The sequence below is a fragment of the Zootermopsis nevadensis genome, unplaced genomic scaffold (genome assembly GCF_977971745.1).
Source record: "Zootermopsis nevadensis isolate Lab colony 2312 unplaced genomic scaffold, Znev_1.0 Znev_ptg000019l, whole genome shotgun sequence".
NCBI classification, from domain to species: domain Eukaryota; kingdom Metazoa; phylum Arthropoda; class Insecta; order Blattodea; family Termopsidae; genus Zootermopsis; species Zootermopsis nevadensis.
The window spans coordinates 3,958,228-3,984,780 of record NW_028259151.1 but is presented as its reverse complement, the minus strand read 5'-3'; the positions used below and the strand labels follow the sequence as shown (position 1 = coordinate 3,984,780).

At 37.6% G+C, this 26,553-nt stretch overlaps 1 protein-coding gene and 1 long non-coding RNA gene across 2 annotated transcripts in view; both read right to left on the bottom strand.

The window, feature by feature from the left end:
* The window catches only part of Eip75B (Ecdysone-induced protein 75B), a 175,575-nt gene extending 167,104 nt beyond the window's left edge, over positions 1 to 8,471 (bottom strand). Inside the window, exon 1 of the mRNA XM_022082375.2 lies at positions 8,065 to 8,471. Coding sequence (XP_021938067.1) covers positions 8,065 to 8,341 — 277 coding nt within the window. The 5' untranslated portion in view covers positions 8,342 to 8,471. The remainder of the gene's footprint in view (positions 1 to 8,064) is intronic.
* Positions 8,458 to 26,553, bottom strand: part of LOC110838789 (uncharacterized) — a 51,298-nt gene continuing 33,202 nt past the window's right edge. Inside the window, exon 3 of the long non-coding RNA XR_015535859.1 lies at positions 8,458 to 9,888. This is a non-coding gene — a long non-coding RNA (uncharacterized LOC110838789). The remainder of the gene's footprint in view (positions 9,889 to 26,553) is intronic.

Here is a 26,553-nt window from a genome sequence, read left to right as displayed (position 1 = left end):
TCTAGTAAATATAAAACGTAAAACGACGTTTCGGAGATGGGACTCTATCTCCGTCTTCAGGTTCCTACACAGTTGGGCCCACTAGATAGAGCTAATCCCTATCTCCGGACCGGAGATAGGGACAAAAAAGGTTGAATACCACTGCTCTATCTCACACTTGCCCCAGTTTGCCTTCGTTATCAATATTAATAAACTCGCTACTCTCCGAGATTCGAGCAACCGACACAAGGGCACTGGGTCCTAGGCTTCGAAACTGACAGGCCTTTGGTGTTGGTGTAATAAACATCAGGGTTCAAGACACCAGATTTGTAAGAAGTGTGGCTTAAGATGGTTGTATTCTGGGTTGTTACGCCGTCTAGTCTAATAGAAGGACCTCTGAAACGTCGGTAAACTTCTACCAGACTACACGGCCCAATAACCCAGAAGACAGCCAGCCATCTTCAGACTCATTGTCGTCAGAACCCCAAATACTACAAGTGTGGCTTGTTCTTGATTACACTTCAACGTGAAGATTGCTGTCTTCTGGGTTGTAGCGTCGTGTAATCGGTAGAAGTTTACCAAAGTTTAAAAAAATACTTGCTTGCCTCATCAGGGCGTATGGAACTAACTCCCAAATATTATTGGAGCCGTTAGGTCTCTTGCTAACAACAAGAGCAATTAGGTATATCTTGGACGATGGCAGTTTGTCAACATCAGTACAGACTGCTACTCAATTTTAAAAGTCGTTTGCGCAATGGTTATTTTTGTCTACAACCCAACCCCCTAATCGTCTGGCTCTATTTTTGACGACGCTAGAGGGAGGGAAGCAAAAGAGGGAGACATGGAAGACCGCCGGCCCATAACCTTCGTCAAAGTTCCAGCAGTGCAGGCAGGCACACTGGGAAGTTGCTCGCACCACGACATGCTTCACAAAGTAGTGTGACGAGAAGACGACAAGAAGGGTAGAGGAGGGGGGAGATTACATCTGCTCTCTGTCTGCATTGTGACCAAGGGCCGGACAACACAGGCGAGGGCCACTAACATGGCAACAATAAGCGCTTTGTTACGTCACGTCTGTCCGGTCACGTTGTTTGTCGTCTTGCTGCCGAAAAAACGTTTTTTCAGAATCCAAACGTTAGCCTCATGTTGTATACAGTACATCTGCAAGCCAGAGAAAGGAAACCCCCTTCATGCCTCCCGGGAACTAGAAACCCTAACAGACTTACCCTCATATCTAGCGTTTTTGGGAGGTTAGGGGTGGAGACGTATAGACTACCAACGGACGAAAGGGAAACGAAACTAGATCACAAGAAAAAGGAGGCAAAGAATTTGAAAGACGAAGAACATTTCGCTTTCTGTACTCCAGAAGCAATGACCTTCAAAAATGAAATGGTGAGGTGACGAATCACAATTTACGTTACAAAAATGGAAGGGAATGTTGGTTTCAAAATGGATACAGAACATAAACCTAGCCAAGATTCTTTACGCTACATCCACAGCCTCCGCTGAAACCGTCATTAAAGACTAGAATAATGAGTTTCAAATAAAAATACCAGCACCTAAATTTTAGACAAGCATTAGCTTTATTTTCTGGTGGTCCTAGATTCAAATCTCTACCTGAAGACCGGTTATCCTAACTTACAATGTTAAATTCAATACCCGGGGGTAACTCAATAGTTCACGACATATTTTCACTTGTTTATTGAATCGCCATTCAATATTATACTACAATTCAACGGCAATGTAACCTCTGTAACTGAAACAGTATCGTTAAAGCAAGAACACACATCCATAAGATAAGCATCAGAACAAACGCATTTAAATACAAAATATAAGATCCAAATTGATTTATTTATAGGATATAACAACGATGTATCAACTGCTAAGAACTATAGTCGTATCTTATTTCAAGAAAGAAAGGAAGAAAAATATAGAAGAAAAAGTATAGAAAGTAAAATTCAGGAAGAAAGAGAACATGTTCATGTTGTATGGTCTTTCTTTAAAAGCTGATAGTCGCTAAGCTACTCAAGAAATTATCCTGAAGTATCATTACCGTGCTCAGAAGAGCCCTCCATAAAACTGTTCTGAGTTGAATCATTAAACACCCTAATGTTTAATTTCCTAAAGTTTAATTTTAATATTATTCCTAAATGAAAGACCAGGTTTTAAAGAAGGTAATGAGCCCTGCAGGTTTTACGTCTAAAATCTTGTTTTCATTTCTCACCTTCATGCATGCTACATGATCCTCCCATCTTCGACTTCATGTCCTAATAAGATAAAAAGAGACAAAAATGAAATAAAGACGAATAAACAGAAAGATAATAATAGAAATAGAGCGAAAATGTAGAAAACGATACGAGAAGGAGACAGAAACAGAAAGTAAGAAAATAGAAACGAAACAAAAGAAAACAGAGACAAACAAACGGAAAGAATACGATTCAAAGTTGGACATAATAACGTGCCCACGCAAAGTCTGTAAACAACAAAGGTCAAAATAATAACCGGCCTACTGGAACAACGTTTTGGCATTCACAACTTCTTCTTCTTCTTCTTCTACCCCGAAGTGGCAAGAATGACGCATGTCTCACTTATTGTGTTCTGTCCGTGGCAATGACCCACAGCGAACCACACTAGGTCATTTCCCTTTAGTTCCACCGAAGCAAGAGATAAGTTGCCACAACCAACAAAAACAGCCTAGGAAGGAAACGGCCAAGGTGAGGCAGTGACTCCTACCGAACGTCTGTTGACATCAGCTCTATTCTTAACCACGTTCTATGTATACCTGATAACCTCGTGCGTTCAGTCCCTTCGGAATATCCGATGTTCTCGCAAAAAAATTTACGGCTGCTGTAGAAACTGAATGCAGATCTCATGCTAGTTAATCGATAATCCAGTCAGAGTAGAAATTCCGTTTAACTCTTTGAAGCCCAAGCTAAAATAATATTTAAACATTCAATCCTAACCTAAAAAAACTCTTTCTGCTTAAGAAAATAATTATATAAGATTTGAGGTTTTCGCAGTGGTGAGTATGAAGATTTCTGTCTTCTGGGTTGTTGCGATTTGTAGTCTGGTTGATGTTTACCAACGTTTCAGAGGTCATACTGCCTCCGTTATCAGGGTGATGAGTATGAAGATTTCAATCTTCTGCGTTGTTGCGATTTGTAGTCTGGTCGATGTTTACCAACGTTTCGGAGGTCATACTGCCTCCGTTATCAGGGCGATGAGTATGAATATTTCTATCTTCTGGGTTGTTGCGCTGTGTAGTCTGGTAGATGTTTACCAGCGTTTCGGAGGTCATACTGCCTCCGTTATCAGGGCGATGAGTATGAAGATTTCTATCTTCTGGGTTGTTGCGATTTGTAGTCTGGTAGATGTTTACCAACGTTTCAGAGGTCATACTGCCTCCGTCATCAGGGCGATGAGTATGAAGATTTCTGTCTTCTGGGTTGTTGCGCTGTGTAGTCTGGTCGATGTTAACCAACGTTTCAGAGGTCATACTGCCTCCGTCATCAGGGCGATGGTAGTCTGGTCGATGTTTACCATCGTTTCGGAGGTCATACTGCCTCCGTCATCAGGGCGGTATGACCTCTGAAACGTTGGTTAATTCGACGAGACTACACAGCGCAACAACCCAGAAGATATAAATCTTTAAAATAATTATACTAAATTCTTCATTCTTGGCTTATCCATCCTCTGTTAAGAGTTACGCCGGAAATATTCGTTAAAACATGCCAACATCACACGTTAAAGAAACGTCTAAAACACTTAGTTCCTTGACGTTCACGAATTGGGTAAATTTTATTTATACAAATAAAACACCAGTTTTTCTAAACAGAAAGTCCTCCATGAACCTTAAAACAGATATTAATCGACTTCACAATGCTGGTTTATTCAGAATGTTAATGACGAATGAAAATTAACTCTTTTTCACATGAGGTTATGGCGATTATTTCTAAATACATCTTCTTGCATAGGCTGACATGCAAATATTTATTATCACATGACAATGCATTACAACGATCGCAGGGCATAGACGGTAAATTGTCAGTAGAAGACTGTTCACAAGGTCAAATACGCCACTGACACTAACACGAGTTAACTCTTCATTGTGAATTACTTACATTTCATGTGTCATGGTTACACAACAAAGAAAAACAGGGCAGTAAATGTGAGTGGTGCAAATAATCAGCACACAAATTCTCAAGAGAGTTATCATGATTTATGTCAACGTTTTAAACAGGGCTTCCACAAGATTCTGTGAAATTTATAGGTTCACTGAAAATGTGTACAGAATCTTAAATTTAATCCCTCTAACATTCTGTTAAAACTTTTTTTTTGTTTCATTCCTTATGACTGCAATTTAATGCTGTTTGCTTTAATTTTTAAGGCTGAGAGAGTGAGAGAAAGCAAGACGAATATGATTTGGCTGAATATCGCATTATGATTGCGCTTAAGGTTTACTTAACCAAGTAAACGTATAAGACCTCTGTGCCCCGGAATAAAACTAAGCTAAATTAACAAAAAACACAATATATATTAAAAATACAACGTAGACTATGAAATAAAACAAGCTGTATAGAAGAAATTTTGTACTATTTCGTTCTGCAGACTATGTGGTGGAGAAAATTAACTAATGATTATGAACTGCAAATAAGTGAAATAAATGACTTCATGGAGTACAGTCGTTTTGAGAACCCTATTAATTTTCTCAGTTCGTGAACAAATCTCTTACGTTTTATGGACTCCGAAGACCAGACAGCCACTGGTTCTTATTCTACCACGTGAATCGAATTCACAATTTTCATATCCTGTTTACTAGGTCTCCCAATTAATCCCTCCCTTTAGATATACTGACTAAAATTTTGTATTCATACACATTAGTGAGATTAAATAAGATTAAGAAAATGTCAGCGATCTGTTTCAGAGCAATAATTATTCCCTTGGACAATCTCACATGACACCATCAGTTGGAGTTTAATCCGTAGATGTCTCATTTCAAAAGTGAACACGCAGTTCATGTATAACTCAACTAAAACGCTAGTGTGAGCTTGGGGGGAGGGGGGAGGGGGGGTCAAATTCACTGAGCGAAACGCAAAGAATTTGAGAAAGAGACGCAGTATCGCAAAATTGCTTTTGATATAACTGCGTAACACAGAAGTTTATTCTCTGTGTTTTGTGTTTGCATCCATTTCACTTGCCTAAAGTATAATTGGTTTCTTCATCTCGGACACGCGAAAATACTAGAAAGGGGAAAAATTAACGAATATAGCCCATGAGAGGACTAAAATAATCCCAATATGCGCAGTCCATTAAAGAATGGATAATATTATTAGATATTCGAGTACACATAACATCAGTTTCTATTGCAATAAGTAAAGTTAAAACTATACAACTTGTTTCCTAAATAAATTTAACACGTAAATGGTCAACCATCTTATATTAACACGTATAATTCAGCCAGTTTATTTTAACTTCTGGACATAAACACGTTACTCTAGTCCTAATGGACATTATAAAGAGCTTTTATACAAAATAATCCCTAGGACGTTAAATGCGTCACACATATGGAAAAAATGAGATGTTATATTAAATATCTTTGACATTTCTAGGGGCCATACATAAAAAGCGACTGTATGATCATGTACCATTGGTGCGTGTACAAGGAAGTGCACACCAGAATTAATCATATCTGAACGTATATTGTTTTACAATTATTCAATGTAAAGTCATCACATGAATTGTAATTCTCCTGACCAGTGAATAATGATGTAAATTCTATCTTAGTTTTTAATTGAAGTATTCATGTTCTGCGTTGTACCTTGGTCAACAAATATTGAAAGAATACTAAAAGTTTCTTTTTGCTTACGCATGGAATATCATACATTCTGGCGGGACCTAACTAATAAAGCTTCAGAAATATACATATGTAGGCCTACTACGTTTTTTTACTATAGTACGAATGACGAACGATGGTTTTGTGACAGATACAAGAACTGCAAATTATAAGGCGTCTGTCTTCTGGTAAAAGTTTGCCGATGTTTCGGAGGTCCTTACTGCCTCCATCATCAAGGCGATGAGAGCAAGGATCTCTGAAACACGGCGCAACAACCCGGAAGACAGCCATCTTCAGACTCACCGCCGTGAAAACCTCAAATCCTACAACTGCAAATTCGTTTAGTAGTCCACACTTCTCTAAATGATAGAGAATCAAGTCTTAGTTAAATATGAGAAACTGAAGTCAGCATTTCATTTAAAGCGAAACTGCCCAATATATTCCACATGATGAAGGCAGCAAGTTCTATAAGAACATTTTCAAAATAGTATTTGGCTCGTGAGCTTCTTTCACACATCCGATAGGTGTAGAAAAACACTAACATTCTTAATGTATGGGCATATCAGTCCAGACAAAACCTTCAAAAACATCAACGGAGAAAAATATTTTCTGTTTATTTTTTGTAGAAGATATAATGGAATTTCTAACGAAAAAGGCTGTATGAATCCTGCTTTTGTGGAGACCATGTTAACAACTCCACCTAACTGTGCTTCGTATTAAATACGGAACACATTTGGAATCGTAACTTACTGGACACTGAAGGCGATAGTTTTTAATGTATAATTTCAATACCAGAATAATCAGACGCGATGCATTATCTACAACGGCGAATATTTTAACCTAATATAGTACATACGAATGTGGTTCTGTTACGAGACATTCTGATATAACGCTATGGATGTATTAGGGAACACCATTTTTATAACGTGATCTTTCGAAAATTATAATTTTTCAATAACGCATTATTTCGTTGTAGCATACATAACCTCACACATCAAGTCTAATGTCAAGCGCGAGTTCTTCACGAGTACAACAGACGTCTGACTCAACCTGGATATCACCGGAGTTCCAATGACGAACGAAGAAAGAGCGATCTCTCTATCACCCTGATGACGGAGGCAGTACGCCCTCCGAAACGTTGGTAAACATCTACCATGCTACACGGCGCAACAACCCAGAAATCTTCATACTCACCGCTGTGAAAACCTCAAATCATACATTTCAACGTCATAAATAAAGCATGGCTGCCTTAGGCTCGAACCCAGGCCTCCGCGATAAGCAGCCGGCGAATAACAGCCTGAGCTATGGCTGGGTTTACATTAATACAGAAATGAGAAAATAAGGTAGTTTATGCAACTTATTTTTAATGTTTGTTTAAGTAATCTGAAAATCAAGTTTGGCAAATTCTTATGAGAAAGAGGAAGTTGCTTTAAGATGACGAAATGTACAAGATGAAGATCTCTCACAGAAAAAAACAAACAAACAGTGATGTGATGTAAGAATAGAACATCCCATGTATAGATCTACATTTCTATATTCTGACATTGCTTTGTATATCTGTAATCTGAAGCTTCCAGCAAACAGAACCAGATTTTTAAAGATACATGGGTCTAAGTAAGTGAAAATTTTAAACAATTATTTGAAATAAATATTCATATGTCACAAGCCGCCACTGCAACTACAAAATAAATTCAGTCTTTCATATCAGGTTTTTAAAATAAACAATAATGCTTTCCGAGTACCGGTAAAATTATGCGTCTGTTCCAAGAATTTTTTGTTCGAGGTTACTGTATGAGTCAAGTTCTATGTATGGTATGTCTGATACATTACTCTGAAGTATGGTAGAAGTTAGGAAGAGACAAACTGAATTATGGAAAAATGAAATCCTGGTAATGTTTCAGTAATGCGCTGTAGTGTGACAGAATACCGACAAATTAGTGCAGCATCGTGCTGTTGGACGAGGGACATTTAAATAGCAGGAAGTGCAGGGAATAAACAGTAACAAGGGGGCAAAAAAAACAATTATGTACCTGCAGCAACTTGGCCGACCTTGTACCCACTACACTGCTGCCAGCTGTTAAGATAAGTAGCAAAAACCAAAAACCGAACGCGTGACGCCAAACCGTCGAAATGCAAATTCGTGAATGAGGTTAGAGCGTTCTGAATTAACACGAAATGCACAAATCACCGGAACAATTCACAGAAAAACCAAGAGCACATGTTACGATATTCGAGTAGAAGCGAGGACTTACCGAGATCAGGAATGGAACTAGAAGGCTCCTCGTGGTGGTTCCGCTCCGATTTGACGTCACTTCCGCTGGCCCCGCCATTACTACGAGCTTTAGGAGGCGGTGGAGGTGGTGGTGGACGCATGGTGGATGAACACGAAGCCGTCCCCGGCGGGGAGCAAGTCGACGAAGAAACGAGAGGCGGTGGTGCTATCACTGAAGTGGGTATTCTGAAGTCTTTGGTGTCCGATATGTCAGACGCGGAAGACGTCGTAGACACAGTCGATATCGTGGGCTGCATTCCGACGTCGGCAGCGCCACGAACTGAATTTTAATTGTTCCAAAAGTGTGTGTTTAAAAGGCACTGCTTTCACTGGGTCAATTAGGGACGCGATGATGGTGCCTTCAGGACCTGGATCCACATGCAGCGGGACACAACGAGAACCGACATCGAAGACAGGTCCCGGCACAGTGCTGGTTATTATACTTTTCACGATACACAGTCACTTAGAAAATGAGAGTAAACGCTGCGATGTCCTAGAAATATAAAAACGGCAATAAACTTTCTCGTCTGGATATTTAATCATAAGATTTTGTTGTGGAATTTACACTTACACATGCACTCAGGCACACACGTTTAACACACGACCGAACTCCGAAGCGGGACAATACGAAAGTGAAATTGAAATAGCAGTTTTAGATGCTCTTGAAAAGGGGAGTTCTCTCTCTAATGCTTTGGGGTTTGGTGGAATGCGCGTGCGTGTGTGAGAGGTTGTAGTTAAAAAACTTCCCCCGCAATGCTAGGGGAGTTTTACTGTATAATAGGACGTCCTATAATGACGATGCTTCGTAGAGAGGGTGGGGGATATTCTCTTCCTCCCCTTTGCAAATTACGATGCACTACACTACACTTTTACCTCGCTGATTTTAAGCCAGCTGGGCAAAAATTCCAAAATAATTGGCGTTGTAACAGACACGGAATATTCAAGGCAAGTTTCCTCAGCAACCTTCTTCATTGCACGAAGAATGTGAGCGTCATTTTAATCTCTCTTGGATCACACGAAACACATTCGCGATGGGGGGGCGGGCGGTTTACCCGCAGCCAACTGCAAGTTCTCTGCCAGCAATAAGAGTTCTTTAACTGACAATCGCTTTCGTCATTTGTAACTTCTAATCGTGTGCATGCATCGGCAAGTCAATATGTAACACCAAAGAGTTGAACAAACCACTGACCTTCACACACATTCGAACATCTAGCAGTTTGACGCTTTTGGTGTCGTCGTAACGCGGCCAGTAAGATTCTTGATGGGCAAAAAGCAACTAACAGCTGTCGATCTTGACACTCGTCTTTTGTTTCCAAAACAGTTGCACAATTCAACAATACGATGACAGCGGCAGCAGCAGCTAAGGTTGTAACAAACCGTCACGCCAGGCACTTTCAGAAACGTATGACATGGTCTTGGCGAAGTGTCACTTTTGCTTTCACTTGTAGTCACTTTCCACAACAACCGAATTGCAGCACACAACAATAAGATCTAAACAATGATACAGTATCGTAGTCGATGCGTGCGACGTCGACGTCTGTCGTAGTAGCGATGATGGCCTGACCTAGACGACGGCAGGCGAGGAGATGTGCGCGCCGTGCCTCGTGTGCTCTCGGCAGAGCTCGGGCCCCGGCTCGGGGAATTTTCAGCAGTGCTTTGGCCTTGTCCTTGAACGCGGCTCCTGAACCCGTGGCGGCTGGGCGCGGGGAACGCGGGGGCGCGGCGGTCGGCCCAGCAATCGATTGCCGGGCGCTCTCGACTCAACTCGCTCGCGCTGTTGTACCCTGCAGGCTGCATCGCGAAACTGGACAACGGAGTGTTTATTTTACAATTTTTTTAAAACTTGCATACCAAATTTAGTTAGGGAAAAGAAGAAACGAGAGCGCATTTCCATCATTTCTAGCGTGTGCTAGAGAGATATAATATGTCAGTCACTGAGCCAAACATCGTGAAGCCAAAGGTAACATTTGAAATAAGAAGTTACATCGTTTTGTTTCGGTCAAGGTGCAGGCGTGAGACCGAAATAGCTAGCTCCTCATTCATGAACAGCAATATATCGGGCATCTTCCAGTAATTCCACAGCCCACATGCGATGCGATCTGCACATTTACCGCTTTAAAGGATAATGTTTAGTACTCGTACAGGGGCGAATCCTAAAAATAAAAGTGCCGGGGTTGTCTGCCATGCAGATCATTGTATGAGACTTTTCTCGTTGCGCAACTTTTAAATGTAAACTAAAGGATAAACCGCTCACGAATTACAATGCCTAGGGACGCATCCGCCTCACAGATCGGTAAACAGATCTAACTTTTTTGCTGTTTTCGTGAAAACGTCGCATTGCATACAGAAATCGTCTATTTAATACTACAACAAATTGTCTTCTATACACACATTTTCCGAGTTTCTAGGCATATGTACACGATATTTCCATACCCTTAGGCTACACATCTTCAGTTTAACGTCACTCTATAAAATGGGGTAGGTTGACTGCACTGCTGTGCAGCCGTGGCTCGAAAACAGTTCTGTGTACCAAGTCTTTAATGAAGTCATGTAGAGGGCGCTGAAGTAATGTTCCATGCGTTCTAAGACATCGACACTTACATACAGATGAGTTGTTAGCTTCACTGTCCGACACCTTTACCCCTAGGAATACGGTCCACTGGAATATAGAATGGGATGACTCAAGCGCTGGTGGACATGGCGGCGAAAAACAAAATGTCTGCCCGTGCCAATTACATAGGCCTGTAGTCTGAGCTATCATAGCTCGCACATACAGGTCTACCAACTAAATTCGAGCCGACTATTTTCAGTCGCTATCGAAGCAGGCGATGGCTCACTGACACAGACTCCGTCGCCTTAGCTTCAATGCCAGATTTATGACGAACATTCTTACCGACAGAATTATCCCCGCATTTACATTAGACCTCCGCGTTGCAATGGAGGTAACTAAGTCGAGTGAATAAACTAATACCATTAAAAAAGTAGGGATATTTTTGTCACCAGTCTTTTGCGTTTCTTGCTAGCCCCTAGGGACAATTACACTGCCAAGAACGTCTTATAATTAAAGTAATTCATTGTCGTGTTCTAATTATAAATTTTAATATAATCATAAGAGTTCTGGTTTCTCTCGTACCGGCATATGACTTTAAAAGACATACGTACTGTAATAAAATTGTTTCAGGATTTAAATTTTGAGCTTCAGTTCAGTGATATATCACGTTTTATTCACGCCATATTATAACCAAAATTCTTTATATATTACAAAGCAATACAATGTGGTGAAATGCCGAAGGCAATTTAAAATTTAGCGTTGTTACAGAATTAAAATTGTCAGTGAACAAACGATCTGAAAACACTAAGGCCTAAGTAAGAAGACGTAACAGATGCATGAAAAAGAGCTCTTCATTTAATATTCTTTGGATAAAAAAACAAGGAGTGGGCGAACGTGTAGCACAATGGTAAAATGAGAAATACACACGAAATTATAATCGGAAAACATGATAGAAAGAGATTGTTTGGGAGACCAAGCCATAGATAAGAGGATAATATTAAAACGGATCTCAGAATGTGACAGTATAGACTGATTTTAAGTCTTCCATGAGGGGGTCCAATGCCATACGTTAGTAAACATATCAATTCAATCAATATATAGTGAAATTTCGGGCATACCGGCCGAGTAACTACAAGACTTTTAAACAAAACGTCTACTCTTTATCAAACTTGTCAACATATTAACTGCCACGATCAATTATAGTCAAATAATACTCGATTCCTTAAAACACGTTAGGCTGAGTTCAGCGTGAATGTGGATTTATCATCACTGTGATTCCTAGGACGTATTCTCCTCCCGACGAGTACAAAGGTCAGAATTCCGACTGATCCCACACATAACCTTACGACATTCCTACAACCCACTCTTAATTATTCAGTACTTTGTGAAGAAACATGACTATACTTGAGGTTTGTCTTTCTTGAAACAAAGAAAATAATTTCTCAATTTGTTATCCCATCTCAACGCCACATCTAATTTAAGAGTCGTAATATCTGGTATCATATTCATATAGACAAGAATAAAGTTAACTATGACGATGTATAAATCCGTGGTCTTCTGTCTGAATCTTCACATGTCGTTTCCCTTACGATGCTGTAGTTATTTCAGATAAAAGTATCGAATGATAAATGATTAATAAATAATTAATTGGAAGGGAAATGGTAGGAAGCGGTCGTTTCATAATTTAAGGTATTATCCCGACAGCTGGATTGAGGGACTGAGAAAAATCACAAGAATGAAGCACCGCTACCCGCTCTACCAAATGCTGGGATAGTACCACAAATGCTTCCTCCTACAATCTTAAAACTTCAGCGTTCAGTAAATTCTACTCGTATCACATTCGAGGCCAAGCAAAGTTTGTAGCATTAGCAAGTAATACACGGCCACAAAACTCCTAACATGATGCAGGTGTTATTACTGATAAGAATGTTCGCGTTGTAACCGAACTGCCCGAGCGAGTCTGTCACGCGTAACTAGAGAAGTGCATAGAAACTGTTCCAGTGTCGAGGCCAGCGTTTCGCATCGTCTAGTCCAGTGGTATTCTACCTTTTTTGTTCGCGTACCCCCAGATATAATTTCTCTTCAACTTTGCACCCCCAAAGTTGTTGGTGTATAATTCAAGTTATACATAGTATAAAATCTACATCTAAAATAAATTAAATAAATTACATTACTGATTATTCAGTGTTTATCATAAAATAATTTTTTTTTTTAAATTTCACGTACCCCCTAAGATGTCTTCGCGTACCCCCGGGGGTACGCGTACCACAGGTTGAATACCACTGGTCTAGTCCAGTCGCATGTTAAGTAACTCTCTTTGTGAATGAATTTTTTTAGAAGCATACCTTTTTTTTGACGGAAGCTTTAAACAATATTTGAGTCAAAAATTTTTATTTTGGTATTTTGGACTACGTCAAATAATCGAAGAAGTAATTTTAATCAAAGACCATGGATAAAATAATTCTCATGTAACATGTACAGAACTACCAATTGTTTGTTATCATATACAAGCATATTTGACTTTATACAGGATATGGTGATTCGGGAAGAGTCCACCGAATTTGGTGAATATTTTTCTAAAGTGATTTTTGTAAAAATAAGTCTTAACATTTAACAAATTATGAAAGCTTAAAGAAGCATGTTGGTTGATGAAAGACATATCAGAAATAAGGGAAATTCATAATATAATTCCAGTAACTTTAAGGAGGAATTGTAATAAGTAGGAAGATTTAAAACTTCAAGATTTCAGGACTGAAAATTTCTGGTGACAAAACAATACAAGTAGGCTACTGAATTGTTATAAAATTTAAAAATTTAATTTACCTAGATTTTCAAATCATAAATTTTAAATTTAATATTAATTTTAACAATAATAATAATTCCTTAATTATCATAATATCCGACAGCAGCAAAGGAAAGACTCACCATTTCTCCTGTGAGTCACCCTATCGTAATATTAATTAAACTGTAAAATATATTCTAAAAAAAGAAATGTTTCAGAATTCAGATTGTGATGTAGAGACTGTGAAATGATTTGAAGGTATAAAAACCGTGTTCAGTACAATTAGCGTGTTCCACGAAATTATTCTCGGAGTAAGAAATGACAGTCGCTTTAGATGCCACTTCCCTAACCGCATTTAATTTCAAAACTAACGATCGAAACATAAGTTACATACATAAAAGACAGTGATGAAACTATATTCACTGTTTGCAGTAATATGTTTTTTTTTGGGGGGGGGGGCAGGGGGTATATATAATCAAATCTACTTACAACAGAATTCTGGAGCAGAACTGCGAAGTTAGCTTTTATGTGAATGGATTTCTGCCTCTTGTATGATTAAGATAAACAGCCCCAGGATAATGTTGTGACCTAGTTTGGACAGCGTCACAAAACACAATACATGCATAGAAGTAATCACAGGAATATGAGTTAGAGATGGCATTTGTTCGCCCTGTAACGCCATGTTTAATTCCATTTATGTTCAGTAGCAGTGAAAATCAATTATTCCAGTCACGGAATAAGAACATTTCCTAAAAGAGAAAGACGACGAGAAGACACGTGACAAAAGATCAGAAAACAGCCCTCTAGAGACCTACTCAGTTTCCACGCGGAATCGGGGCTTAACATCGTATTTTCAAAACGCATTTTTTTTTGTTCTTTCATGCTCTTTTTGACTTTACCTTTATTTAGTTCAAGTACAGATCTACTCCTGTAAAACGATTCTCACTACATACATTACACCACACAGTCAGAAATTATTTTCTTTTTATTTCACCAAAGCAAGGCAAAGTTAAGATATTAGGGAAAGGCCATATCATACCATCTACGCCTAGATCTTCCAAGTGGTTTATTATCAGAGTAATAACAATGTTATAATTTTATTATGTCTATGAACATCTTTCCATTATTCTCATTTAAGAATCCAAACGTATATTCTGCTGCAGATTGTCGATTCTAGGGAAGCTTATCTATTTATGTTGTAAATGTTGAGGAATATAGCAATGTTAGCAACAACAAACTGACAGAACACTACAAATAGCCACAGCATATAAACAGCTTACCAGAGATTTAATGTTCTTGTAAGGGGTATCAGAAACACTAGTAGGCTAGTAGGAATGTAGGTCTAGAAATAGATACACAAAAGACAAAGTATATGATCATGTCTCAGAATTTAGGACAGAACCAGAATATAAGGATAGGTAATGAGTCATTTGAAAAAAATTGAAAAAAATTGAAAAAAATTCAAGTACTTTGGGGCACCATTAAAAAGTCAGAATGACATTCATAATGAAATCAAGAGGAGATTAAATTCAGGGAATGCTTGCTATTATTGAGTCGAAAATATTTTGTCCTAACGTCTCATAAAACAACTGAAGTTTAGTTTTGCCAGTTGTGCTGTATGGGTGCGAAACTTGGTCTCTCGCTTTCAGGGAGGAACATAGATTGAGGGTCTTTAAGAACAGAGTGTTGAGGACGATATTTGGGCCCACAAGGGAGGAAAATGGTTCATGAAGAAAATTGCTTTATTTTTAGCTTCACGGCCTGTACTCCTCACCTGATATTGTCAGGATGATTAAATCTAGGATGAGGTGGGCGATACATGCAGCACGCATGGGAGAGTGGAGAGTTGTTTACAAGTTATTATTGACAGGCCTGAAGGGAGGTGGCAGGATAGAGTCCTGTGACGGGATTTTGTGAACACGGTGAAGAACCTTCAGGTTCCATAAAGAAATGGGTTATTCTTTTACAAGTCGAGTATACAATCGACTTTTGAAAGAATTTCCTGCACAATAGAGTGAGTGAGAGTGTAGGGGGTTCGAAGAACATTCTGTCTCCATCTTCTGCTAGTCTACGTGGCGTCACATCCAACATCATTACCATAAACCTGCCAGAATGTGGATGATGTTTAACCTCTCAGAAGTTTTACGAAAAGCAACTCGTCAGGATTTCATCCTGGTCTTGTCAGGTAATTAGAAAGCTTTGACAGGAAATCATATCGGACTGCACTGTACAGCGCCAGGCCTACTTCTGACAGATGAAATCATATCATCACTGTGGAGCGATGTAACGTTCAGCACTTCGCTCTGCCTTTCGCTTTTGATAGTTTTATCAAAATAGGGCAATACAGATCGTTAAAGGAATTTAAATTTAAAGTTTTTTTAAATGAATATTTTCATTTTTAAAATAGTATTTCTGAGTATATGACGAAGATACAAGTATAGGCCTAATATTATAAATATAATTATAGGAATGTAATTGTTTGCATGTATGTATTATATACTTTTAATTATAGTAAATAAGACTGCAATAGGCCTATGTATTTCAAGATAGAACACGTGTACCGAATGCATTCTTCACTGATCTTTACGTTATATCACTACAAAGTTTATATATATCGTAAACCAAATCACACTATAATTGTTATAAATTTACAGTCTCAGAAAATATCCCCCCTCTTATTCAGATTGAAAATATTTAAAATAACAGTTAAAAAACTAAATGAACAGTTTTTTAGAATATTTATAATTTCTGAATTGTGAATGCAAAATAGATATGATTTATTTTGAGTCTGAGCAAAGGAAAAAATCCCACATCTTCTTGTGCACCCCCCCCCCCCCCGAAAAAAACTGAATCGAGATTCGTTCAGTGATTTCGGAGACGACCTACGATGGCAATCGAAATGGACATTCGAGATCTTGCCATTATGCTTTGCTTCTATAAAGTCTGTGTTTAGTTCGTATAAGAAGAAAAAGAGAAACAAGACAGAGAAAAGTATTTCATAGCGACGCTATATCTACAGGAAAGCTAATTTAGTCGAGGTGACTTTCTTGATATGACCGCCCTTTTAATCGCTTCCGCGTTCGATCGCGGTAATCGATGTATCGATTGTCAGAACGTGCGTATAGTGTTGGAGGATTATGTGGGAAACACCTCGCGATATGAACAATGAGAGTCAAGTGTACTATTTTTTAACGCCAATTAAATGTATACATTATTTTCCACCTCAGTTCGTCCAGGAGAAACAAAGCTGTAACGCCGTTATGGCGTGTTCTTCACTAATATTTTCGGATCTTTTTGACTCCGAAGATCTCAATGACAGTCAACCTATTTTCACATAAATAACTCATTTTATTTTAGTTTTCTTCTTTTGTAAGGGAAAATATGCTTAATGGTCTCATCTAAATTGAATATATTATGTTGTAAAGCCAATTTTTTTTGGCTGTTTGTGAGCTAACCAAACAATTGATTTATAATATTAATTATAATAATACTTTAATGGAAATAACGACGGATATTATATTCATAATATTCTCTGCTTCTGAGGTATTTAGAAGGTGATGTAAATATTGTAAGAAAATCTTTGATAAAATAGATCTACATAAAGTAAAAAATTAGCCTTATAAAATATTTTTAACTAAATTTAAGATATATGACTAATAAAAATGTACTGTGGAGTTTTTATACAGAATGTTCATAAAGAAAGTCTAATAATATTAAAAATCCCACAAAAAATATGGGTCAAACAAAGTACAAGGCGGAAGTATATTATTTTTCTAAAAAACATATTTTATGTAGGCTCAAACTAATATTTTCCCCACCATAGGATTTATGGCTATTTCAAATTAGCTTCCAGTATACGTATGTATTACAATGTAAATAACTATTCCCAACCAAAATATATCATAACGTTGATTGCAACTTTAAACGATTTCCAGTTAGGCCCCGATACGTCGCCCCCTTATATACTGCTACCCTTGCATTCAGCCCATAGAAAAATTGGAACAGATATGCCCGTTATTTCAACGGGAATCCTCGGTAAAGCGCCACCCCGAACTCCCATCTGCTAATATACTTAAATGCGATACAGCGCCATGCCACTTTGTTTCTATTGGCTGTACAAACAAATCAATAGATTATTCAGATGTAAAAATACTATACATTAACGATTCTACGTTTACAAATAAAATCCACTCGGGTAAAAGAACCCACCTATAATGACTCGGGGAATGATTTCGTTTGTTCTTTGAGGTCAGTGGTGTTTATGGTGACGTTCCAAATAAAGGCAGCTGCAGTAAAAGAACCCGCTACTGCAGGGCGATGATTTAAAAATGGAAACATTGCAGAGTTGCATATAGTAACAGACAACATTTCAAGAATTTTGGTAAAACAGTTGAGGACCCAATAGGTTATTTTCAGCCTCGCATTTGACATAACTGTCTCTAGTTTGCGCGCACAAAATTAGTAGCTTTAGATTACAAAACACCATTAAAAGTAATTAAAATTAAACACATGAAGAAACATAACCAAAATTTCAGAGGTCCTTGCTGTCTCCATCATCAGGGGGACGTTGGTAAACTTATATCAGACTACATAGCACAAGAACCCAGAAGTCAGCTATCTTCGTACTCAAAAGTGAGAACCTCAAAACATACTAAGAAAGATCAACTTAAACCCTTTGACTTGCAGAAGTGTAGTTAATTTATTTTGGAATCTATACAGCTTAAAAAGTTTGTCACATTCCTCTACCTACGCCCACATTCCTGGCACATGAGCGTGAGTGTATACAAGATTATTTACAAAATGTAGAAACGCGTCTTTTTAACTGGACCACATAAAAATCAATTCTTCCGTCGAGTGAACTACAAAGTTTTCAAATGCCGGGCAGAAAAGGTTTAACTAAATATTTTTGTTCGTAGATCATACAAGCTTAAAATTTTACCAAGGTTTAAAATTATTATGAATCACATACATTCCATCTAATTTAACTATGTTGTAAAGATGCTTCATTCAAATCAAACCGGAAAGTTTCGGCTACTAGCGGCTATCATCAAGGGTTATCAAAATATCACATTACTACAATATGTATTTATAGTATTAGGGGTTACTCAACGCTTTGTAGTAATATGATATATTGATAACCCCTGATGATGGGTGCTAGAGGCCGAAACAGGTCGGGTTGTATTGATTGAGGCATCATTAAAACATGTTTTTTGTTATATGATACGATATGTTTGTTTCACTGGATATAACATAATGATATGGCATTCAACGTAAAAATTATAAATGTTACTTCAACTTATATATCTTGAGTCACTTTTGTTATTCTTCCAGGAAATTTGGATTTGATGAATACATTAGGGAGTTATTCCAATAATAATAATCTGAAACAATCTTCTTGCAATGAAACAGCGGCTGCATTGCAAATTCACATGTACTAAAACTGCAGAACGCTTTGCGAATCATAAATTCTTCTCGGGCTGCCAGTCGTGTAAGTTGGCCTCATGAAGAAAACACCGCTTCGAGAATCATTCCTCGTCAATAAGTTACCTTACACGGCTGGTAGCCCGAGAGGAATTTGTCATACTTAGTCGCCGTGGAAGCTTCAGATCATACTTTAAGAACCATTCGACACTTCTTGTAGCACTTTCTAACCTGTGTCTCATCATTTCTTGTCTTTCTATAATATATTTTTCTTGGCATAACCCAAATATTACGAGGGTGAGTCAAATGAAAACCGTATTTTTTTTTTAAATTTAATTTATTGAGTGAAAGCGGTACACAACTATACATAGTCTCCATTTCGTTCAATACAGGCCCTCCAGCGTTTACGAAGTGTATGGATTCCTCTAGAAAAAAATTCTTGTGGTTGTCTGCGCAACCACTCATGCACCGCCTGCTGTACCTCTTCATCAGAACGGAACTTCTTTCCTCCCATCGCCTCTTTGAGTGGCCCAAACATGTGGTAATCACTTGGGGCTAGGTCTAGTGAGTATGGCGGATGTGGAAGACACTCAAAGTGCAAGTCTTGGATTGTTGCAACTGTTGCACGGGCAGTATGGGGCCGAGCATTGTCATGTCAAGGACACCTCTAGTCAAAAGTCCACGTCGCTTTGATCTGACTGCAGGTCGAAGATGATTCTTTAAGATTCTTCACTGATCAAAAAACGAATTACAGAACGTTGTTCTTCTTTCGTGCACGTAACTAGTGGAGCAGCCATTTTCAAATTGGCACTGTGATGGCGATATGTTTGTCTGCATTATACTACCACCTATAGGATACTCTTTATAGCATTGGTAACATGTCTGCCAACTTATAGGACAATGGCGCGATATTTCGAATTTTTATCTCAGTTTTACGGTTTCCATTTGACTCACCCTCGTAGTAACATTGCAGATAACAAAATTACGTAAATACTTAAAAATAGAATCCTGTCTAATATCTGAACTGGTCTACTTTTGAAACCTTGCATACCGTGCAGTGTATTAATATATAAAATCCATGTCCAATGGCCTGATTTCCGTTGTTGGTCTACGGTGAGCCGTGGTTGCATTGTCTGTGCTTGTGAACTTCAATGTTGCGTGGGTGTTGACAGTAATACCCACTCAAAGTTGAAGTTGAAAAGTGTGATCTTAGGAAAATATAGAATAAAGAGCATCTTAGGGTCAGTTAAAATTCTTGTTAACATTCTACAGATTTATTCGGTAGTTCAGATTCGTTTTGGAAAAAAATCCCTTACTTTATCACAATAATAAACTTAATAGAAAAATTAAAAATAACATGATGACAAGGAGAAATACAACCAATCACTGTACTTGACATATAAGTTAATAAGGTGATATACTGTAAACCAATTTACAAATTCTGTACGGTTTATTTTGTGTTGTTGGTATTTCTCCGCGTGGTGAATGAAAAGTTAAGTCTTTAACAAATGTTACTAGTTAGATTAACTTTAGACGTTCAGTCATATATCTTTTATTATTTCCTTAAAAGAAATTTCTCGTCTCAGAATATTAATTTTTGCAATTAAATTACGGAGAAATTACATTTTTAAATCTGCAATGTGTTCATTAAAAAGATGAACTCACAATATTCAAGGTTCTAACACCGTACATATACTTTGATATTGAATATTCAATTCCGAAATTGTGATTTGAACCCAAACGGCGCATTAGAACAGATTTCTAAGAAAAATATTTGGATCTAAGGAGGAAATGAGAGGAATAGGAGAAAAATTCTTTATGTGATTCATAATCTGTAGTCCTAACTGTTTACATTATGATGATCAAATCAGAAAGGATGAGGTTCTGCTGGGCATGTAGCACGCATAAGAGATATGACAAATGCATAGATCTATAAATAATTTATTTTGAAAACAGAAATAAACCTAGGGAGATCTAGGCGTGTGTGCAAAAATAACATTAAAATTAATCTTAAAGAAATATGATGTGTAGATTTTGACTCCGAGTAAAATGTCGGGTTCTTAAGACCGTAACGAACTTGTGGATTTTATAATAGTCGGGATATTTCTTAACTAAGTGATTATTAGTTTCTCAAACAATGCTCCACGGAATGAATTTGTTAGAAATTGTATTTAATTTTGTTTGTATTTGGCGCAGTTGATACAAACGCAAGGGTATAAAGTTATTCCATTTCTCACAGTGCTTCTTACTGCATGTGCTACGTCTATGAGCTGCATAACTTGTTTTATAATTGATGTCTAATAAGGCATGTTCAGACGCGAAGTTAATTACCGTATATTTCATAGTACCACGGTTAAAATTAGAACAACATAAAGTGAAAAATCCGTCATGAACAGAATTTAAGGTGCTAAAACATGTCATAAAAGTAGTTAGAGTACATAATGAATATCCGTTGCTTAAATAAATCTAACTCCACGGGAAGTAAATTAAAAGAAATGCATTTCATACCAGTCAGAATACTGAGTCCCGAATTCAAGTCAGGGCTTTCCCGAAAAATAGTCCTTTCCCACTACCTTGGACTTGGTGAAAATATTGCTGGAGTCAATAATTTGGAGTTCATAACCTGCACTAAATATGTGCTGCAAGTCGTATATGTATGAAGTCCTCTGATGTTACAAACACGTATCCTGCAGCGGAGTGATTTTAACATCAGCGCCTAGAATTAGTCCCACGTGGAAGGAAACGAGTTGTATGGTCGGGATGTACTTATCGATAGCAAACTCTGTATAGATGATTTCCGTTCCACGTAACAAGCTACATAAAGAAGAATTATTCTTTAATACGTGTTCTTAATGATTAGAAGATTTCCCTAAGAGCATCGATGAAAGATTAACAACCGAAACGATATCTATAAACAAGTTTACCAAATTCAAACTATATTAGACCTGATTTTCTAGCAGTTCGTTCTTTTGGTTTATATCTCACTTTAAATAACTGAACTCTAGGTTGATTCTAATTTGTGTGTACAAAATAAGTAGTTCCAGTTTTCAAAACACCATTAAACGTCATTAAAATGACATACATAAACAATCTTCATTCACAAAACTTATATCAATTTGTTAAAGTCGAGAAAGATTGTGATGATTAACTCGTAACTGATTAGTTTAATTCTTTGACAGGCATAACGATACTTGTAATCCTGTAGTATGTGATCTAATATAGGCTAATTTTATGACAAAAATTTATTGTATATGAATTTAATGATAATAAATCAAATTTGTGAATAGAGAAATAGTTTAATATGTCTTTTCCTCCTCTTCAAAGAATTATCAGCTTCTCCCACCATAAGCTACCCATTCTGAGCTATTTCTACCCAGTTTGCGTCATCAGATTTTTCAGAGTTCCGCTGAAGTCGCCTGTAACTTCCATATATAAGCTTCTAAAATTATTTCTTTCAGTGAATTTACTACCATAACTCTGAAAGCACTTTGTCTCCCCCTTCATGTATTTTACATTTCCGGTTCATCTCATCTGCCTCGATGTTACGGCCATATTGTCATTAAATGACTAGATTTTTGTTATCTCGTTTAGACTGTTTGTCCGCACGTAATGACTCCATACTGAACAAACCGACTTCGAAGAAATGTTTAACAACCAAAGAAACTTTATTCCTTTTTTATATTAATTCCTGATTCAACTATAATATTACCACTACGGCCTAGAGAACTTTCACGAAAGGCAGAAATTCACTGTCACATTGGATTCGCTTGTACGTGGATACTGACTCAAGTCCGGATCTTTTTAATGCTATTTGTTATTTTCAGTACGAGTTCAACAAAGTTTTAGCCTAAATATTACAACACTTTGTACGAATGCCCAATCGCATTCGCATCTAACACATATTTCAATAATAACTTGGAGGAACAAAATTATTTCAGAGTGACGCAGCAACCACCAACGAAAAATGTCAGTACAGCAATTACGTTTCATAATACGCCATGTAGACTTTGCCATTTGTTTGAAATTTTAGTATAATTTTTACAATTTCACTTTACTTGTATTTCTTTGCTACTTCGCGAAATACGAGGCTCGTCCACAAAGTAAGTTTCCCTGGGGCCGTTTACAGAAACAAAACACAATTTCATGGAAATATTTATTGCAACAGATACAGCAAGTGTCCAGCTATTTTTCAACATATTCGCCACCGGAATTGAGACATTGGTCATACCGTGGGACCAACTTTTGAATACCTGTGTCGTAGAAGTCTGCCGCCTGGGATTGGAACCACTGTGTGACAACCATCTCCGCCTCTCTGTCATTCTCAAAACGCTGACGCTGACCGGACAGGAATTTCTTGAGGTGTAGCAAAAGATGGAAATCACTGGGAGCGAGGTCCGGGCTGTAGGGTGAATGATTAAACACCTCCCAGCTGAACTCCTGCAGGAGACTTGCTGTCCGTCGAGCCGTGTGCGGCCTAGCGTTATCACTGACCGCACTTCACAGTCGGCGGGAGCTGGAATAAGAACCTCCATCTTCAACAGCTGCAACAATGCTACTGTGAGAACTCGGGAAGTACCGTTAGTGCATGCGCCATGCTACGTCATTGCTCTATCACGTACGCACAGTCGCTTCGCGCAATATAAGGTTTGCTAACTGTGGGACGAGTGGGAAACTTACTTTGTGGACGCTCCTCGTAACAAATGCTACGATGTTCTAATCACATAAGCCTCCTCACCCATTTTACATAGACTTACATGTTATTTAAATATTATGGAATGCATATACCACAGGCTGGTGGAGTACTAATCAAAGATCTTGAAATCCATCAGAGCGCGCTCTAACGGCTTTTCAAGTAATTTCTACTCCCCCCCCCCCCAAAGCACGCGTCGGGAGATGGTATGCCCACACACGGTGTAGATGTGTGTTTATAGTGTCGAATATTCATGAGCGTGACAGATACATAGATTAATGTCCTTATATATCTAACTGAATCAAGATTCGACGCCTACAGAACCAGAGCAGATAAATAAGTTCTTGTCAGGCAGTCCACAAGGACAGACAGCTCGACCCGTGGTCGATTTTGACCGTGGCTCGACCATCGAACTAAGACATTCTTAACGTGACACAGTGAATTCTAGGATGGGGAGACTTTTAAAGGTTCTAACTGTTAGTGGAACTAAATTATTCCTATAATATAACCCAACAGCCAGGTCATATGAAGATGGTAACAAAACGTTCCATCGAAACGATGACAACCCTGATGATTAGACTACACAACGTCATGACCCAAGACTACAATCCTTATTTTTTAACCACCTTGAAAAGAAACCCAGATTCCAGATTGGTACAACAAACTAAAAGACAGTCAGAAATGCCCTGTTTTTGACACATAATTTTGAAATGTTTAGAAGTTACTGAAAATGAAAGGACCTGTTAAGGCTTATATCTATAAATCACTATGGAAAATACTGGCTTTATAGTGTACTAGTTAAATAGTACAATAAAATTAAAATATTGGTTTGTTTTTAAACTACTGCTTGGAGGAATGTCCTTGAAAAGCTAACAGCCGATTTGCTGGTGCTTATCCTAAGCAGAATAATTCAGTACAGATTCTATTATCGTTTTTAAGATACGTTTTATTATTATCTTTCTGCCCATTCCTATGTCTTCAAAATGGTTATCATCCTTTTTCGTTTTCTGTCTAAAATTTAGTAGGCTACACGTGAATCGTGTTTCCCATGAGTGTCACATGCAATCTCATATTTAGCAAAGAGTAGAAACTGTGAAGATCCTCATGTAAATTAAAGTTCTTAGAGGATTCCGCTTACAACACCACGTGATAACACACAGGTCTCATGACCTCACAGCATATGCTATTAATATCAAAGAAATTACTAAAGAAAATGTATAATCCTAGTGAAATATAGCAAAGGTAACGAACAACTTAAATATGTTTTAGGAGCCATACAACTTAAATATTAATAAAGCATTATGTCTACTGTTTCTTAAGTTGTTTCCTTGTAGATAAAAACTCACTTCACACTGTCATGTATGCTGTCATTATTAAAATATTGTCACTAAATGATGACGTGCCTTAGTTTGCTGCAGACAACAAACAGAATAATTAGAACAGAATCTTAAATCAACAGACTGAGACCCGCGAATCGCATCCTGCTCTTGAGGCAAAAATTTGAAGGTAAATTAGATATTTGTGGCTACACAGAACGTTAAAAGCCAGTGATCAGCACTCATTCTTTTTATAAGGGAATGAATGGGTTCGAATCTCTTGATATCGGCTATCCTGACTGGGAATTTTTGTGTTTTTATTTATTTATTGCTCATTTAACGATGATGTCTGTACTGTGTATTCTATAGCGTAAAATTATAGGATAATTAGTGAATGATGAATTAGAATCAGAATACCACTATCGATATTCACAGCGTTGTGAAATATTCAAATTCGGCATCTCGAAACTAACGGAAAAATATCGATAAAATGTGGAGTGATACTAGAGTTTAAATTACAAGCTGGCAGATGAACTTAATTTTTCTGCTTACATAAATTCCAAATTGAACTTCCTAAATTCTTAAATCACTTTAAAGTATAAAAAATAAGTAGCTGAATTCGAACTATAGTTTTCATTTGGGACATTTTTTAATACAGCGAATATTTCAGAGTTGCGAGGAAGTAATTCCTGCCTCTGCACACTGTCTTAACTGTTGTATGATTGGCTATGGAGCATAATATTTGAATCTGCAATAGACGAAAGTCAGCGTTATTGCTTCGTTATTCAGAATAACGAACAAAGTATTTGAGAAAATATACTCCAATGATAGACTCAATTTTACTATTGATAGCTATCTTCTGGGTTGTTGCACCGTATAGTCTAGTAAGTGCCCACCAATGTTTCAGAAGTCCCTGCTGCCTCCATCATGGAGATGATCATCGACATGCAGGTACATATTTACTTTAAATCCAATTTATCTTCTGTAGGAGAACTTATGCGTTATTACTTATGATTTGAGAGAATCGGTAAAATTAGATTTGATCTCCTCTGAAGTAGGCTGAGCAAGAAAACCTTTAATGTAGGTTTTGATACCAAATTACATCCAAATAGTTCGAAGATGAAACAAGCAGATAGACAGGCACAAAATCCACTGTAAGTAGCATATTTACTTAAATATATATATCTCATAATACATATTTTTATAACATCGATTTGAAAAGCACATTTTACTGATTTTACATAAACTTCTTGTCAGCAAACCACCTGGTTTACGAGTGTATATCCAGAAATCAGTATCTGCATGACGGTACTAGCAGCAACACACACATCTGCTGTTTACGTATGAGAATTATTTACATTGTCAACACGTAATTTCAGTACAAGAACATCATTGTTATAGTAGTTTACATGTTGAAAGGCTTGGGGATTGTTATCCGTTAGGAAATTTGCAAAATTGTATCTGTGGGGGAACCTGCTTACCCTAAACAAAGTAAGACGTGAGAGCGCATTGTCAAATTACAGCTATCAGTAACTTCATGACTTTACGAGCAGTAAAAACACTTTAGAACGTGATCCGTAAGACTCTTTTATCAAAGCATCCGCGTTAAGTGTAGAAATACATCGCAAGTCATGTACAACACACTTTCATAATCCAAATATTAATTTATATTTTGTGCGAAATTTTTATAATTTAATATAACTCTGGTG